Here is a 20129-nt window from a genome sequence, read left to right as displayed (position 1 = left end):
GGAGACCGGGGAGATGGGAGTGATTGACTGCTTTTCTCTGGAGGCTCATGAGGAGTGGGGCCCTGAGTTCTCAGCTCCTCCGAGCGGAGATTGGGAGGCCACCATTTTCACTCTGGTCCTCCAAAGCTGTACCGAGAGCTTGCAGGGAACAAAAAAGCTCTTGAGAGCAAACCCGAGCAGCTTGCTTAGTCCGGACTGTCAAGGGTGGGGCAATTCCGCCTCCGGCAAAGACATTTGGGAACCAAGGCAACAGGCCCCTCCCCCAGAAGATCAGCACGAACAGCCAGCAAGCCAAGACCCAAGTTTACCGATCAAGGAGAACGGGAGAACTCCAGCGCTAGGGGAATACTGCACATAGAATTCATGGCTTTTTACCATGATTCATTAGTTTTTCAAAGTTAATATTTTTAGCTGTTTTTTTTTCTTTTTCCCTTTTTCAACATCAATCACTTTTTTAAAAAAATATTTTTTATTTTTCATTTTTAGAGTCATACTTTATCCCTTCATAGTAGTTACCCTTATTTTTGGCATATATATATAAGTTCTTCTCTCTTTAAAATTTTGAGATACAGTTTCTTCTAATGGATAAAAATATACCCTAAATCACTAGTGTACGGCTTTGTTCTAGTCTCCTGCATGATCACATTCTCTCCCTTTTTCTTTTTTTTTAAATCTTCTTTCTTTTTTCAAACAACTTCTTATCAATTCTTTTTATAAAATCTTTTATAATTTTCATCTTCACAGTCATCTTCCATCCCTTCATTGTATCAACCCTTATTTTGTACATATATAAGTCTTTCTTCCTTTAAAATTTTAGGAGGCACTTTCTTCTAACAGACCAAAATATGCCCAAAATCTAGTGTGTGGCACTGATCTGTGCACTAGCCTGATCACATTTGATCATATTCTGTTTTTTTTGTTTTGTTCTGTTTTTGTTTGTTTTTATCTTTATCTTTTTTTCTTTTTCTTTCTTTTTTCTTTCTTTCTCTTTCTTTTCCCCTGGATTCAGGTCTTTTCTGATTTGTATAGAGTATATTTGCTGGGGACGTTGTTAACCTGTTGGCATTTTGTTCTCTCATTCATCTATTCTCCTCTGGACAAAATGACAAACGAAAAAAATCATCTCAGCAAAAAGAACAAGAGGTAGTAGGTAGTACCATCTGCCAGGGACCTACTCAATACGGACATTAGTACGATGTCGGACCTAGAGTTCAGAATCATGACTTTAAAGATACTAGCTGCGCTTGAAAAAAGTGTGGAAGTTATTAGAGAAATCCTTTGTGGAGAAATAAAAGAACTAAAATCTAACCAAGTAGAAATCAAAAACGCTATTAATGAGGTGCAATAAAAAATGGGGGCACTAACTGCTAGGATAAATGAGGCAGAAGAGAGAATCAGCGATATAGAAGACCAAATGATGGAAAATAAAGAGGCTGAGAAAAAGAGAGAGAAACAACTACAGGATCACGAGGGCAGAATTCGAGAGAAACGATACGATAAGATGAAACAACATTAGAATAATTGGGATCCCAGAAAAAGAAGAAAGAGAGAGAGGGGCAGAAGGTATATTGGAGCAAATAATAGCAGAGAACTTCCCTAATGTGGGGAAGGAAACAGGCATCAAAATCCAGGAGGCACAGAGAACCCCTCTCAAAATCAATAAAAATAGGTCAACACCCCGACATCTAATAGTAAAACTTACGAGTCTCAGAGACAAAGAGAAAATCTTGAGAGCAGCTCTGGAGAAGAGATATGTAACCTACAATGGTAGAAACATTAGACTGGCAATAGACCTATCCACAGAGACCTGGCAGGCCAGAAAGGACTGGCATGATATCTTCAGAGCACTAAAGGAGAAAAATATGCAGCCAAGAATACTATATCCAGCTAGGCTCTCATTGAAAATTGAAGGAGAGATAAAAAGCTTCCAGGACAAACAAAAACTAAGGGAATTTGCAAACACAAAACCAGCCCTCCAAGAAATATTGAAAGGGGTCCTCTAAGCAAAGAGAGACCCTAAAAGCAGCATAGATCAGAAAGGAACACAGACAACATACAGTAACAGTCACCTTACAGGCAATACAATGGCACTAAATTCATACCTTTCAATAGTTACCCTGAATGTTAAATGGGCTCAATGCCCCAATCAAAAGACACAGGCTATCAGATTGGATTAAAAAACAAGACCCATCCATATGCTGTCTGCAAGAGACTCATTTTAGACCCAAAGACACCCCCACATTGAAAGTGAGGGGGTGGAAAACCATTTACCATGCTAATGGACACCAAAAGAAAGCTGGAGTGGCAATCCTTATATCAGACAAATTAGATTTTAAAACAAAGACTGTAATAAGAGATGAAGAAGGACACTATATCCTACTTAAAGGGTCTATCCAACAAGAATATCTAACAATTGTAAATATCTATGCCCCTAACATGGGAGCAGCCAATTATATAAGGCAATTAATAACAAAAGCAAAGAAACACATTGACAACAATACAATAATAGTGGGGGACTTTAACACCCCCTTGACTGAAATGGACACATCATCTAAGCAAAAGATCAACAAGGAAATAAAGACTTTAAATGACACACTGGACCAAATGGACTTCACAGACATATTCAGAACATTCCATCCCAAAGCAACGGAATACACATTCTTCTCTAGTGCCCATGGAACATTCTCCAGAATTGATCACATCCTAGGTCACAAATCAGGTCTCAACCGGTACCAAAAGTTTGGGATCATTCCCTGCATATTTTCAGACCACAGTGCTTTGAAACTAGAACTCAATCACAAGAGGAAAGTCAGAAAGAACTCAAATACATGGAGGCTAAAGAGCATCCTACTAAAGAATGAATGGGTCAACCAGGAAATTAAAGAAAAATTTAAAAAATCCATGGAAAGAATGAAAATGAAAACACAACGGTTCAACATCTTTGGGATACAGCAAAGGCAGTCCTGAGAGGAAAGTATATATCAATACAAGCCTTTCTCAAGAAACAAGAAAGGTCTCAAATACACAACCTAACCCTACACCTAAAGGAGCTGGAGAAAGAACAGCAAATAAAGCCTAAACCCAGCAGGAGAAGAGAAATAATCAAGATCAGAGCAGAAATCAATGAAATAGAAACCAAAAGAACAGGAGAACAGATCAATGAAACTAGGAGCTGGTTCTTTGCAAGAATTAACAAGATTGATAAACCCCTGGCCAGACTTATCAAAAAGAAAAGAGAAATGACCCAAATCAACAAAATCATGAATGAAAGAGGAGAGATCACAACCAACACCAAAGAAATACAAACAATTATAAGAACATATCATGAGCAACTCTATGCCAGCAAATTAGATAACCTGGAAGAAATGGGTGCACTCCTAGAGATGTATCCACTACAAAATTGAACCAGGAAGAAAGAGAAAACCTGAAGAGACCTATAACCCCTAAGGAAAGTGAAGCAGTCATCAACAATCTCCCAACAAACAAAAGCGCTGGGCCAGATGGCTTCCCAGGGGAATTCTACCAAACATTTAAAGGAGAATTAATACCTATTCTCCTGAAACTGTTCCAAAAAAATAGAAATGGAAGGAAAACTTCCAAACTCGTTTTATGAGGCCACCATTACCTTGATCCCAAAACCAAAGACCCCATCAAAAAGGAGAATTACAGACCAATATCCTTGATGAACATGGATGCAAAATTTCTCACCAAAATACTAGCCAATAGGATCTAACAGTCCATTAAAAGGATTATTCACCAGGACCAAGTGGGATTTATCCCTGGGCTGCAAGGTTGGTTCAACATCCGCAAATCAATCAACATGAAACAATACATTAACAAAAGAAAGAACAAGAATCATATGATCCTCTCCATAGATGCAGAAAAAGCATTTGACAAAGTACAGCATCCTTTCTTGATCAAAACTCTTCAGAGTATAGGGATAGAGGGTACATACCTCAATATCATAAAAGCCATCTATGAAAAACCTACAGCAAATATCATTCTCAATGGGGAAAAGCTAAGAGCTTTCCCCCTAAGGTCAGGAACGCGGCAGGGATGTCCATTATCACCACTGCTATTCAACATAGTATTAGCAGTCCTAGCCACGGCAATCAGACAACAAAAAGAAATCAAAGGCATCCAAATCGGCAAGGAGGAAGTCAAACTCTCACTCTTTGCAGATGATATGATACTGTATGTGGAAAACCCAAAAGACTCCACCCCAAAACTGCTAGAACTCATACAGGAATTCAGTAAAGTAGCAGGTTATAAAATCAATGCACAGAAATCAGTGGCATTCCTATACACAAACAACAAGACAGAAGAGAGACAAATCAAGGAGTCGATCCCATTTACAACTGCATCCAAAACCATAAGATACCTAGGAATAAATTTAACCAAAGAGGCAAAAGAGCTGTACTCAGAAAACTATAAAATACTCATGAAAGAAATTGAGGAAGACACAAAGAAATGGAAAAACGTTCCATGCTCATGGATTGGAGGAACAAACATTGTGAAGATGTCAATGCTACCTAGAGCAATCTATACATTCAATGCAATCCCCATCAAAATACCATCCACTTTTTTCAAAGAAATGGAACACATAATCCTAAAATTTGTATGGAACCAGAAGAGACCCCGAATAGCCAGAGGAATATTGAAAAAGAAAAGCAAAGTGGGAGGCATCACAATTCCAGACTTCCAGCTCTATTACAAAGCTGTCATCATCAAGACAGTATGGTCCTGGCACCAAAACAGACACCTAGATCAATGGAACAGAATAGAGAGCCCAGAAATGGACCCTCAACTCTATGGTCAACAAATCTTTGACAAAGCAGGAAAGAATATCCGATGGAAAAAAGGCAGTCTCTTCAACAAATGGTGTTGGGAAAACTGGACAGCCACATGCAGAAGAATGAAACTGGACCATTTCCTTACACCACACACAAAAATAGACTCCAAATGGTTGAAAGACCAAAACGTGAGACAGGAGTCCATCCAAATCCTAAAGGAGAACACAGGCAGCAACCTCTTCGACCTCAGCTGCAGCAACTTCTTCCTAGAAACATCGCCAAAGGCAAGGGAAGCAAGGGCAAAAATGAACTATTGGGATTTCATCAAGATAAAAAGCTTTTGCACAGCAAAAGACACAGTCCACAAAACCAAAAGACAACCGACAGAATGGGAGAAAATATTTGCAAATGACATATCAGATAAAGGGCTAGTATCCAAAATCTATAAAGAACTTATCAAAAACACCCAAAGAACAAATCATCCAATCAAGAAATGGGCAGAAGACATGAACAGACATTTGTCCAAAGAAGACATCCAAATGGCCAACAGACACATGAAAAAGTGCTCAACATCACTCGGCATCAGGGAAATCCAAATCAAAACCTCAATGAGATACTACCTCACACCCGTCAGAATGGCGAAAATTAACAAGTCAGGAAATGACAGATGTTGGCGGGGATGTGGAGAAAGGGGAACCCTCCTACACTGTTGGTGGGAATGCAAGCTGGTGCAGCCACTCTGGAAAACAGTATGGAGGTTCCTGAATCAGTTGAAAATAGAGCTACCATACGATCCAGCAATTGCACTACTGGGTATTTACCACAAAGATACAAATGTAGGGATCCGAAGGGGTACGTGCACCCCAATGTTTATAGCAGCAATGTCCACAATAGCCAAACTGTGGATAGAGCCAAGATGTCCATCGACAGATGAATGGATAAAGAAGATGTGGTATATATACACAATGGAATATTATGTAGCCATCAAAAGGAACGAGATCTTGCCATTTGCAACGACATGGATGGAACTGGAGGGTGTTATGCTGAGTGAAATAAGTCAATCAGAGAAAGACATGTATCATATGACCTCACTGATATGAGGAATTCTTAATCTCAGGAAACAAGCTGAGGGTTGCTAGAGTGGTGGGGGGTGGGAGGGATGGGGTGGCTGGGTAATAGACACTGGGGAGGGTATGTGCTATGGTGAGCGCTGTGACTTGTGCAAGACTGTTGAATCACAGATCTGTACTTCTGAAACAAATAATGCAATCTATGTTAAGGAAAAAAAAGAAGAAGATAGCAGGAGGGGAAGAATGAAGGGGAGTAAGTTGGAGGGGGAGACGAACCATGAGAGACGATGAACTCTGAAAAACAAACTGAGGGTTCTAGAGGGGAGGGGGGTGGGGGGATGGGTTAGCCTGGTGATGGGTATTAAAGAGGGCACATTCTGCGTGGAGCACTGGGTGTTATGCACAAACAATGAATCATGGAACACTACATCAAAAACTAATGATGTAATGTACGGTGATTAACATAATAAAAAATTAAATAAATAAATAAATCTTTAAAAATTAGGAAAAAAGCAATCTGGAATCTTCTTCGATTCCCTCATTTACTCATGAAAGTCAGTGGGTCACCATCTTGATGTAAGGTTGCTCAAAACTCTCTTCTTTCATTTCCAGGTCCATGGCATCTCTTGTTTGGGGAGCAGAACTAACTAACTGGTCCTCCTGCTCACAGTCTCTTACCCCTGGTGCCACTGCCATGGTGATCACTCGGCAGCACCCACGTGACTGACTACCTGATTGTCAGACAACTGCTCAGCGGAGTGGGTAAGAGTATGGGTGTCGGTGTCAAGTAAGAGCAAGGCTCAAGTCCTGACTTTGCTGCTAACAGGGCAAGGCCTTAATCCACTCCACGTTGGGCTTTCTTCACCTTGGATTGGGAGCAACAAGAGTGCCTCCCTTGTAGAGTTTAGGAGGACTGAGTGGACACACATAGGACTCTTAGCACAGTATTTTGGCATCCAGGAATGCTCAATAGATGTTTGCTAATATCATACGTCCCCGGCATCTGAGGTCCTGCAAATTCTGGTCACGGCAGACCCCCCGATTCCCATTCCCACCAATCCACACAGTGGATGCGATGCCTCTCCTGGAGGTTCTCACTCTGTGCTGCCCAGACACTGCTCATCCACAAACTCCTCAGCTAGAATACTGGACCTTTATTTTTACCTCTATTTACCATTCTCATCCCCAAAATGTAAAAAGAGGAGTCAGGGTCCTGTATTTTCAACAAAGCTTTTCATTAGGAGACAATACTCTCAAATTACCCGTAGAGAGGACACGTTGCTTTCTGAAACGAGTACAATTTTTTGATGCCTAATCATCTTTATCTGTTAAGAACAAAGGTCATCTTTTCAAAGCTGAAATATGCTGCCACCTTTAATGCCCACGTGTATACTCTGCTCAGACTCACCAGAAGGGGGAGTGCCTGCGTAAAGTAGGGAATTCAAGCACTCCCTGTCAGGGGACAGTTCCTTGTCCAGAATTCATAATCTGGTGGCTATATATATATATATATATATATATATATATATATATATATATATACACACACACACACACACTTATATAAAAATATTTATTTATATATATGTATATATAATTACCAGAGGTCCAGAAGATGGAGGCATCTCAGTTCTTACAGGTCTTCATCCATACTTGTCATAACATAACCCACATTCATTATTACCAAAGTGAATTTTTCCATGATTTGCACAGATCTAAATTCTAGTTACAGACTAGAGTACTTGAGTTACCTGATTCCAAGCTGTCAATGATTCCTATCCATGCTCCATTTCATACCTAGTAGCCTATGCAGAGCAGAAGCATCACAAGGATTAAGAGCACAGACTCTGGAGCCAGGCTATGTGGATTCAAATCCTGACTCTGCCACTTGCTAGCTTGGGTAAGATGCTTAATCTCTCTGTGCCTCAGTTTCCTCATCTGTAAAATGGAAACAACCATGGTGCCCATCTCCTAGTCATTGTGAAGATTAAATGAGTCACTATGAACAAGTGCTTAGAATGGTGCCTGGTACACAGTGAATACTATATGCGATTTTGCTACTTCTACTGTTACTACTCTGTAGTTAGTCACAATCATCCTGGAACATGACAGACAAGCAGTAGAGCAGATACTGTATCTGTCGTCTTGAAAGCAGCTCAGCAAAGGAAATCTCACTGATGGATTTCATCCTACTTGGAGTCAAAGCTTCCAGCAACAGCCACAGGAAAGGAAGAGGCGATGCAAAATTCACAATAGAAAGGATTACTTACTTACCTTAGATTTCACTTACAGTAATTCAGGGTGGTTAAAACCCATAGGAAAATATATGGCTCTAATAACTGTGGATGGTTCATAGACAGCCATCCAGGGGACCCTGCGCTATGGAGGATCTTGAGAGTGCCCAGAAAGATTGCTCTGCCACCTGAAACCATCCACTCATACATTACCAATCCTCTTATTTCACAACACGATTTCCACATTCCCTGCAGTAAGAATACTTTCTCACTCCCATCACTCTTCCAAATGTCTACCCCTATTACCTGAGTTCATTTTTATGGATTTCCACTATTTTTCTTTCCAGCTTCTGTGACTGCTTGGGGAAAATCTCAAACTCACTGATGTAATTCTCAGGATGCTCATCAGGATCATAATCGCCGAGCTCAGCTGTAACCAGTAAGAAATAAGAGAGAGAAGGATTAACAACAACAAGAATAGGGTACTTGTGGAATGGTTCCTGCCACCCAAATGAAGAGCTGGCAATAAGCTCACCCAACAAAATGTATTTGTATCCATGGGAGGACCACAGCCTGAGTGTCTAGAAGCCCATATTCTAACTCAGATTTAGCCGTATGAGCTTGGGTACTTGCCAACCTCTTCGAGCCTTGTTTTCTTCATCTATATAATAAAGGAATTTAAATAGTTGTTTTTCAATGGGGCACTATTGGCATTTGAGGAGCTAATCAATTCTCTATTGTTTCAGACCTTCCAAGTCATGTTAGGACATTTATCACCCTACCCATCAGGTACTAAGTGTTAGTAGCACACCTCCACATTGTGACCAACACAGATGCCCCCCAGTATTTCCAAACATTCCCTAGGATGTTAGTGGGAAATCACTGAATGTCCCTCAGGGTTCCTTTCATAGCTGATTTTCTGAGTCTAGGAATTTTACAGCTGGAGCTGCCTGCTCTGAGATTCGTACAAGTATGGTGCATCCAATAAAAAAAAAAAAAAATCACAACATGAAGGCACCCAGAAAGACTGCACTTAAAAATAAATGGAATGCTCCTCAGATTAAAGAGTGTAAATCTCAGCATGGGCAACCATACCAGATGAAGGTTGTTGCAGGGTTCTAATACAGTGCACCTCCAGGGGGTCTTTAAAGGCAAGAAGAAACACTGGCACATCTCTGAGCTCCCAGAGGGTCTAGGAGAGCATGGACCTCAAATATGCACCAACCACAGCCAGGATCAGCAAAGGTGATGCTCTGGCCATGGGGATACTTTTTACTGATTGCACAAGACTGCTAAGGAAAATGGGCCAGAAGGGGCAAGTGTCTCAGGCAGAACTGGCCAGGAAAGAAGATTAAAAGAGGATGGGAAAATTGTATTAGAAGAACTTGATCGCCAACATGACTTTGTAGTAGATAAAAATCAATATGCCTTGAGCACATCTGCAAAATCACATCCAACTCTGTAATTTGTATCTACTGTCCTTTCATTGTTGAATCATCTAATGACTACAAAAGGACAAAACTGGGAGGAAAGCAAAGCTCTTTAAAGCTTCCTAATAGAATTCAAATTACAGAGTTCTTAAAACAACCTAAAGTGCATATCCCACATGAGGAATGATTTTTAAAATAAGACCCAAAATACCATCAACCATAGGAGGGAAATCAATCAAATCAAATTAAAATACTTCTGTTCATTAAAAGTCATCATAGTCAAAATAACAGACAACAAATTGAAAGAATAAATTTGCAAAGTCCAACACTGACAAGGGCTGATATCTAGAATAAAGAAGAAGTCCCTACCAATCAATAAGAAAATGGGTAGGAGGACCAAAAGGAAGATGGTCAAAGGATATAAACAGCCAATATAGAGAGATGCTCAAACTCATCAGTAGTCAGAACTATGGAAACCAAAACAAGACATCACTTTACACCTATAAGATTGGCAAAATGTTTAAGAAGTCAAATGATTCTATGTGTTGGCAGAGATATCAGGAAATTGAAATACTTGTACACTTCTGGAGGATCCTTGATGCATGCAGCTCTTCTAAAGAACAAGAGGTCCCAAAAGGAATGAGATCTTGCCATTTGCAACGACGTGGATGGAACTGGAGGGTGTTATGCTGAGTGAAATAAGTCAATCAGAGAAAGACATGTATCATATGACCTCACTGATATGAGGAATTCTTAATCTCAGGAAACAAACTGAGGGTTGCTGGAGTGGTGGGGGGTGGGAGGGATGGGGTGGCTGGGTGATAGACATTGGGGAGGGTATGTGCTATGGTGAGTGCTGTGAATTGTGCAAGACTGTTGAATCACAGATCTGTACCTCTGAAACAAATAATGCAATATATGTTAAGAAAAAAAAAGAAGAAGATAGCAGGAGGGGAAGAATGAAGGGGGGAAATCGGAGGGGGAGACGAACCATGAGAGAGGATGGACTCTGAAAAACAAACTGAGGGTTCTAGAGGGGAGGGGGGTGGGGGGATGGGTTAGCCTGGTGATGGGTATTAAAGAGGGCACGTTCTGCGTGGAGCACTGGGTGTTATGCACAAACAATGAATCATGGAACACTACATCAAAAACTAATGATGTAATGTATGGTGATTAACATAACAATAAAAAATTTAAAGAAAAAAAAAGAGCAAGCTGGGAATATTTAGTCAAATGTTATAACCCAGCAATCGCACTTCTCAGCATATATTCTAGGTAAACGCTAAGTACAAGAAAGGATATGAAGGCAACTTGGGTATTCATTGTTGGTGGGAACAATAAACAAAACGGATACTCTGCAGGATACCCTGTAGCAATTAAAAGCAACAGATGGAAACCCAAAAACCTGAACAGATCCCCAAAACAGTGTTTTGAACATAAGAGGATTAAAACGAGTTTTATAGCCCCATTTAATTTACAAAACTTAAGAAGCATATACACACAAAACAATGTAATCATTGATAAGGATGTATGCAAAGTCGAGAATCTATATGAACCCCGTTGTTGCCTTTCGGGATGGAAATGGAGAATAATGAAAAGGAAAATCAACCAATCAATCAACTGATGGACCCAAAGGGATCAGTGACGAGAATAAGCCATCAACAGATGATTAACTCAACCTGAGTTTCAAAAGATGCACACATAACACACCTATGCCCACACCCACACATTTCACCCTGTGAGCCGTCTATGGACCTGAAAATTTAGGAGACGATATAGCCCAATGCCTCCATTTTCCATACAGAATGGACCACCAATACAAAACTGGGTCACTTTCAATGCAAATGTCAGCTTGCGTGGTGGTTGGTGAGGGAGGGCTTTGTTTGGCAAGGGTGGTGGGGGGTTGGTCCTCTTTTCAGGAAAACTTGTAAGATAAAATGAACTTGTACTGCTAAACACTGCAAATGAGTAGCTTGGAAAATGCCAGAAAACTGAGAGAAGAAATGCTGTGGAACATGCACTAGGTTGCTAACAAGGTAAATGTCAATGCCCCCCCCCATCACGTGCCCTGCTTTCTTGTCCCTTAAAGCTGGACTTTAACTGACTTCACCTGAAGCAAAAGGCAGTTCAGAAATGATTCAGGACTTGTAACTATTCAGACTATCAAGAGGAGTTGGGTAAGGGAGGATAAAGTTGCGACAAATGCACAGTGGATGGCTTGCAATCTGAAACAGGCCCCTAGCACATTTCCAAGGGAATTTAACTGTCAGAAAAATCCAAAGAGTTGAAGCAAAAGGATGAGTGCTATCAGGTGATGGTAAGTAAAAAGGGCAAGCTTGGCAATGCATTTCCCCTGGTTTGGAGAGGACTCATTCCAAAAGAACACGAGAGACGGGATGTTCCAGAGCCAACTCCCCCAGGAGCCTTCCCTGACCACCCTCGCTGGGTCAGAAGCCCTCCTGAGGTCATAGCAGGGACCCGGCTGTCACTCTATTGAGCCATTCACAGATCATCACACTGCCTGTTTACTTGTCTGTCCCTCCCCCCTCTTCCCTCCCAACCAGGGACTTCCTGACACAGTGCCTGCGCCTCCTAGCAGACGCTCCATACATGTTCAGAGAACACGAACAAATAAATGAAGGAGGTAGGGAACCAGCCGCTCTTTCTCAAGCAGAGAAATAAAGCACAGTGGTGCAATTTAGGCAAATGCCCTGGTTCGCTTAACATCATTACTGGAGAACCTACTGCATGCCAGACACAGGGATACTATGGTGAAAAATGTCCCCGGAGTTCTACTTTCATGGAGTTTAGATTCTACATTGAGGGAATGCATAAGAAGTCCCCAAACAACTCAACGACATAATTTCAGATAGAAGTGCTTAAAAGATAACAAAACAGGGGTAGGAGACAGAATGTGGTGCAGGAGAGAAGCTACTTTAGTAAGCCCAGGAAGACTTCTCAGAGGAAGTAATATCTGAACTGAGTTCAAATTCAGTTCTGAATATCTGGAACACACCAGGCAGAGGAGATAAGAGTGACAATCCCACCATGTTGCTGTTCTGTAGAAGGAACAGGAATGATACCATTTTTACCAAGAAAAGAAATAAAGAGATTCCTAGGGCTTTGTGTATCTGTGTTGCAATTTGTATTATGAAAGAAAATGCATCGCACGTATTGAATAGGCTCGCTGTATTCAGTACATACGAGTAGCAACACTCTGGGTGCAGCCTGTGTTTTATATACTGAGACTATTCTGAAGCTTCAAACACACTCCTTCAGAGAGTGTTAGTGAATAAGAAGCCACTGAAAAGTCACACGGCCTCCTGCTTTCGTCCGTCCTTTCCTCCACATTCCCTCTCTCTCTGTGTAAGCATAACAGGTCCACCACCAAAGCAGATCTTTATCTGCATTTCAATGATCTCTAGAGCTGCTGAAAGATCACCCCAAGCACCAGAGAACATCATGAATCCAGCTTTTACTGGATTTGCTACAAATGGCCCATGGACAATGCTGTATCTTAGAGCCGAAAGGTCCTTTTGGGGTCTGCCAGTCCGTTTTCAGTTCCACTTTCTCCACAGCATCTGTGCGCATGGTCAGGGATAACAGCGCCAAGGGCCCTGGTTGTCCAGAGGGAGACTTGGTGGCCTTATTTCAAACATAAAACAGGATGGCGAGTTTCCCGTTACAGATCCATAGTGAGCGTGTCCTTGGAGACTTGACCGTGACTCACTAATGCCTAAATGTGTTCTGAAATGCTCATGTGCTGGTCTGGTGCTTGGATTAGTATTGATCTGCTTTTCCCTTACAGAGGACAGTGCACTCTCACCAGGAATTTGCAACCTTGCAGGGAAGGAGGAAGACTATGGGTTTTAACATCCCTTAGCTCTGCTGTGAGAGAGGTTTTGGGAAGCACATACTCCACCGCAGGGCAGATGGAAGGACTCTTTCCCATCACCTCACCGTATCACTGTAGTTCCAGTTTTCAACTTGAGTATCTCCAAGGGTTTTAACACCTCTGCCAAAATCGGCTGTGCGGCACTAGATGGATCCCAGGGGAAGGGGAAAGCAACACAGACACACTGCGGAATTCTCGGAAATCACACACACCTGGAAACAGGGCCCAAGGAACTATTTCACAGCACAGAGCACCCCACAGGGACAGTGGTGGGTGACAGTGGAACCCCAGGAGAATGACGGTGTCTCTCATAGCTGTGAATGAAGCTTGGAATTGTGAAGCAGACAATCTGCTTATGACCCATCATAAGTGCCTACGTTATTCCAGACCCTTTATAGAGAGGACATGCCCACTTGAGAACTGTCCTCTCCATCTCCCCTCCCTTCTCTCATAAATACGAGATTAGCTTTCACACCACAAAAGGCTGGATCACCTGGGTCCCTCCCAACAGGCCTTGCTCCAGCTGCCTCCCAACTGGCCCAGGGGAACAGAACACCTGAGTCATTCTTTGCTCAGGTCCCGCGGGCCCACCCCCATGGCTGTGCACCACCTTCGGCCCAGGAGACCACTTTCCAGGTGGTTTTTTTCTTATAGGTGGAAACATCCAGAAGCCCACACCTGGCTCATATGTGCTTACTGTTTCCTACTGCCCCACCCTCTGGGGCTTGTTCAACCCTGAAAATAAGTCTCAGTGAAGGAGGCATGCCACTCCATTTAATATATGCTTAAAGAGTTGAGATAATTTGTCTGTGCTGAAATAGCCAGTAGATGCGGAGGTGAACTCGACCTGAGTACGACAGACTGTGAGTCTAGTGTTCTCCTGATTGTGCTCCATGGCTAGAAAAACTGAAGAGTTCGATACGCTGCTCATGGACACATCTCTACACATAGGATTATATATAATATATATTTTTGTTTATATTTTGTCTATATTTATTTATATGTATAATTTTATAATTTGTGTGTAAATATATTTTTAATTTTTAAAGTATTTTTAAAGAATAAATAGAATGTGTATATATAGAGAGAGAGAAAGAGAAATGCATTTATATATATACATGCTTTGACATTTCATTTCAAACCGTTTGACACCTACCTCCCTCCAACAGACATTTCCCCCTCAATATACCCATCAGGCACCACGCCTGGCGATCAGAGCTCAGAGCACCCCACCCCCCCTCAGAGGGGGTGGGCAGCTGTGGCCACACTTACCTTGAATGATACAGGCACCCAGGTAGGCAGCATCTGAAAAGGAGCAGAGCAGTCGACCGTGGAAAATATCTCTTTTAATCTGCAGGTACAAAAGATACCTGCAACACAAAATGAGCGAGAGTCACCCTAAGTCTTGGCTGAGGCCTGGAAGAAGTGGAAGGACTGTTCATGCTCTATCCACCTGCGTGCCGCCAGAACCACACCAGCCCCTCGGAGGGCAAGCGGATGAAACTGAGGGGCCCTCGGGATTCAGGAAATCTGACATGACCGTGACTGAGGGCAGCTGGCCCTTCTTAAAGAAACATGAGGACAGAGGAAAGCCACAGGGCCCAGCAGCCACGGGTCCTGGAAGGAACGCCCACGAGGTGACAACCCCACCTCCCCCCAGTACAGGTGGCCCACACTCTGTGTGAAATGGAGAGTCTGTGAATGGACTCGACCGGTATCCAGAGAGGAGTCTCAGGGGCAGACAGACACGTTAATCAATCTCAAAAGGACTTGGTTATGAGGCCAGAAAGCCAATTTATTCACAACTAGATGTGTCCTCTGGTTAGTGCCCTGTCCCCCTCCCCAGGGACGGCAAACTCAGGTGCCCACAGAGCCAGGCGAACCTGATCATGAGTGAAATGGGCCGAACGAAGGGGGTCCGGGGGCGCAGAATGGAGAGCGCGGGCTCCCAAGAAGGGTCAGCTGGTCACGCAGCACCAGCCCGGGGTCACAGCGCAGAAAAGCAGGCCAAGCACAGCCTGCTTTTCCAGAAAATCAGAGACTGGATTTAGAGGGAAAATCCTTTGAATTTTAAATGTTGCAACCAATTCTGTTTTTAAAAACACTGTAGTGCCAAACAAAAAATACACACAGGCCCAATTCAGCCAGGGGAAAGGGGTACAGGCAGGTTTGCGACCCCTGGCTCAGGCTCACCTGGTCACCGCCCCTTTCATTCTCCAGGCTGATCAAGCCCTCTTCAGATTTACTCGATCTCTTTGCCAAGTTGATTCTTTCCTCCAAGGCTCACGCCTGGGGTCTACTGCTTCTGACTAAAGTGACTCTGCAGGTAAGGTGTGTGCAGATTCTTTGTTTAGTTTCCTTTAATTCTCAGAGACCAATCCTTTTTTTTTATTCCGGGTTCTTGGAGCCAGGTGGGGGCAGCACTCAACTGGTCCCAGTTATCGATTCCAGTGCTCCAATGATCTGCTCTTGACTCAGTCTCTGAGGAGCCATGTGCACAGCCCCATTCAGACAACATGATTAAGGTGCTGAGATCACAGGTGCCGTCGGCCCAAGGGCACTGGAGCTCCCCAACGCTGGGCACTGGATCATCTAAAGCACACTGGACACACTGAAGTATCAGAGGCTCACTGCTGTGTCCACTTGATGAATCTCTATCCCACACCTGCTTTACATTGTATACTGGGCTCTGGGCACTGGGGATACTGCAGAGGCTCAACTGACAGACACTCTTTGTCCCTGACTTTGTATGGAATTATTTGCAGGGGATAAAGGCAGTCCCTAAGAAATGTCTTACGCAGAGTCTGGTACACAATTTGCCAGAGAAACAGCATTACACTTGGTAGGTAAGGACCCTGTAAAGCTCCCTACATGAGAGCCTCGCATGCCTCAGTGAGCACATGAATTATCCAGAGATCCTTCGAGAATGTGGAATCTGATTCAGTAGATTGGGGTGGGGCATCAGAGTCCATATTTCTAATAACTATTTCTAATGGTGAGGCTGTGCTGCAAGCCCATGGTCCACACTTTGAGGACCTAGGTTCCAAACCAGTGGATCTCCACGCTGACTGCACATTAGAACCACCTGGGGGAGCTTTTCAACAAAATAACCAAGCTGTGGACTCTGCCCCCAAATCCAATTAAATTGGAATCTGGGTCCTCACAAAAACATGTACACAAATTTTCATAGCAGCATTATTCATAATACTAAAAAGTAGAAAAATCCAAATGCCCATCAACTGATGAATGGATAAAAGAAAGTGGAATATCCACACAATGGAATAGTATTCAGCCATAAAGAAGGATGAAGTATGGATCCACTCACACAGCATGGATAAGCCTTGAAAACAGTATGCTAAGTGGAAAGAAGCCAGACATAAAAGGCCACATATTAATAGGATCCTATTTGCATAAGATGTCCAGAATGGAGAAATCTAGACAGACTGAGTAGATTAATGGCTGCCGGGGAGGGGAAGGAGGTGAAAAGGAGGGGAAACAGGGAATGACTGGATAGGTACTGGCTGATAAAAATGTTCTGGGATTAGATTGTGGTGACGGTGGCACAACTTTGTGAATACACGAAACCCACTGAGGTGTGCACTGTAGTATCTGCCAAAAGCAGCTAATACTTTTTTGAAAATCATCTTAGAGTAGTTCTTAAATTTTGACATGCTCTAAAATTACCTGGAAGGCATGTGAAATTTCCAGTTGCTGAGCCCTGTCCCAGGTCTGGAACCGGGGCCAGGTTCCCAGGTGCTGCTGGTCTGGAAGACCTCACTTTGCGGCCCTCTGCCATGGACCATTCAGATGACCAAGGTCACACAAATCGGATCCAATCTCTTCCTTTCTAAAGACTACAAACTTCCAGGCCAAATGAAGTTTCTTGTCTACTTGTTCAATGTTACACATTGAACAAGAAGCATTCCTTTCCATTTTTGATGAGTTTAGTAGTGAAAAATAGTTTCAAATAGCTATGTACTGATGAATGAGAGGTTTGGATTCTCATCTCATATATCTGAAATTAAGTTTGACGGAAGCTTCCAGAGAAAAGAAAATCTGCTTTCAGCACATCCAAGCTTGGGTCCTTGGGATCAGTGATCTCTAGAGATAATCATGGATTACTGTGCATTCGACATAATCCACTGAGCCTTAGAAATAGCTTCAGGTTCAGATACTCATTTTTTAATATAATAGCCACCAAATAATAATAATAATAATAATAATAATGCATCTCCTTTTAGTATCACTCCTGTATGAAAAGATTAAGCAACAAAAGCACAAGAGGATCTGGGGCATACATTCTGGCGCCACCATTAACAATACTGCTTCTCTATCTAACATGAACTTAAAGATGGTTCTTACTTAAAAAAACAAAAACAAAAAACAAAATACTTCGATTACATTCAATTGTATCCAATATTTATAAAAGCCCTAGAGATCTAAAGAATTGTAAGAGGACTGTGTGAATGGGGAGATAAATGAAGGATAAAGTGTGATCTCAAATATCCTTTTTTATGAGTATTTGTTGTTTTACTCTTTCCCATCTGCTTTTTCCCCAATGTTTCTTTACCCCTAAGCAAGGTCACGAATGTGTTAAGTTCTCATGTAGCAAATTCTTCTTAAACTTTAGATTAACCTTACAACAAAATAACAAGTTATCAAAAGAAAAATGAAACTTTAGAATGCAACTTTCTTTTTAATTTAAATTCAATTAGCCAGCATATAGTACATCATTAGTTTTTGATGCAGTGTTCAATGATTCATTAGTTGCATATAACACCCAGTGCTCATCACATCACATGCCCTCCTTAATGCCCATCACCCAGTTACCCCATCCCACCACCCACCTCCCTTTCCACAATCCTCAGTTATTTCCCAGAGTCAAGAGTCTCTCATGTTTTGTCCCCCTCTCTGATTTCAAGATAGGGTTTAAACCATAAGTACTGGGGGCATTCCACAGTTTCTAGATTCATTTTGAATTCTAAGGATTGTATTGACTAAGAAAAGCCCATTTCTATCTGTGCAAGGACACAGCATTGTCTTAATTTTCTTTGGAGACATAAAAATGTTCACAACCTTCCACTATTCATACCTCAGCTATTCAGTCAAATGCAGGGAAATGCTAGCAAATCCAATTGAGAAGAATTGGACTGGAGTTATTAACTAACACTTCGTATTCTTCTACTTTCAAATGGGACTTTTCTCAACAACAAAAGATCCATCCTTAACTTGCATCGTGACACATATTCAATTTTTATCCTCCAGACAAGATTATAAAGAAAACAAATGACAAAAGTGAACCATTTTGACATCTGACTAAATAATGCCCGGCATTAGTATTTGGTGAAAAAAATTTAATTTAGCCGGCATTAGTATTTGATTCAATCTTTCTAATTCCGTTTTCGGCACCCAGAGGGCAGGACAAACATGGTTGGTTTTTTGTTTGTTTGTTTGTTTGTTTTGGCTGTTGTTGGTTTTTTTTTTTTTTTGGTAGTTCATGCAGCCCCTGACACATATCACATGATTCCACTTATATGAAATGTCCAGAATAGGCAAAATAAATGAGCAACTGACTCATTTATGAGTATTAACTGCTAACGGGTACAGGGGTCCTTTTTGGTGATGAGAAAATGTTTTGGAATGAGATATCAGTAATGGTTACCCAACATTATGAATGTACTTAACGACACTGAATTGTACACTTGGAAGTGGTGAAATCAGTTTATGTTACGTGAATTTTACCTTAATATTTTTAAAAAGCAGGTCAGGTTGCAAAATGCCCACCACCACTTATAATGTCCATTATTTATGTGTCCCTCGTTTCCACCTGCCCCCATCCCCAAGCACAGACCTCACTAATGGCTGTGTGCAAATTAATAATAGAGAATGGCACCATCTGCTCCCTTACAAGTCACCTCAGTGCCACGGTGGTCAAGCTTTACTGAAGACTCGGGAATAAGGAGAAAGCAAAATATCCAATAACCCAATGCATCACCTTGCATCTCTGTTGCATTCAGACCTATGCTGATTATTTCAAGAGATGATTGTGCACAGTGATTTTTGTCACCTAATCAGAGTCTCGTCAAGAACTAAGAATTATCGCGTTCCTGGGACCCTACTCAGCTGCACTGACTGGGTCTGTTCTCAAAAGCAAAACCCCAGGAGGAGGACTGAATATGGCCCCAGCCCAGGAAGATCAGAAGGGAGGAGATGGGAGAATTGGAAAATTCAACATTAGCCTGAGAAGAGTCTACAAGTGGAGGGAAAACAGCCCCATGGTCGGCCATTCAGCAAGAGGAATGTGGGGTGACAAACAGTTGGTACTACCCAGCGATCTTTTCCCTTCCAGAACAGCTCAGATCCAAAAGATTGTCCCTAGGGGCTGCACTAGCTATGAATTTGCCTGTACCCTAAAGACAGTCATCTTCTATTTATTTTTAGCACCCCACTGTCAGATGTTTTCAGAGAATACCTCCTCCTTATAACCACCGCTTTTTTTGTGTGCAGTTAATTACACTCCCAATGACAACTGTTTGAAAAATCCCAAGACAATTAAGTGCAAGAGAAACATTCCAAGCCAAAATGCCAAACGGAGTGTCTGCTTCGTTGAGACATTCTGCTCTAGACAGGAGGAACATCTAGCCTGGTAGGACTTGGAGGCCCTGGCTGGTTAAAGGTGCAGGTTAAACATACAAACAAACGAAAAA

General features: G+C 42.1%; 1 protein-coding gene across 3 annotated transcripts in view; it reads right to left on the bottom strand.

The window, feature by feature from the left end:
* FRMD3 (FERM domain containing 3) overlaps positions 1-20129 on the bottom strand; it is a 299838-nt gene that overhangs the window by 94486 nt on the left and 185223 nt on the right. For all 3 annotated transcript variants that reach the window (XM_027616659.2, XM_027616657.2, XM_027616658.2), the window contains exons 5-6: positions 14695-14792; positions 8404-8527 (exon numbers count right to left, since the gene is read on the bottom strand). In XM_027616659.2, the coding sequence (XP_027472460.2) occupies positions 8404-8527; positions 14695-14792 (222 nt within the window). The remainder of the gene's footprint in view (positions 1-8403; positions 8528-14694; positions 14793-20129) is intronic.

The sequence above is a fragment of the Zalophus californianus genome, chromosome 13, assembly GCF_009762305.2.
Source record: "Zalophus californianus isolate mZalCal1 chromosome 13, mZalCal1.pri.v2, whole genome shotgun sequence".
Lineage (NCBI taxonomy): Eukaryota > Metazoa > Chordata > Mammalia > Carnivora > Otariidae > Zalophus > Zalophus californianus.
This window is presented reverse-complemented; position numbering and strand designations above follow the sequence as displayed.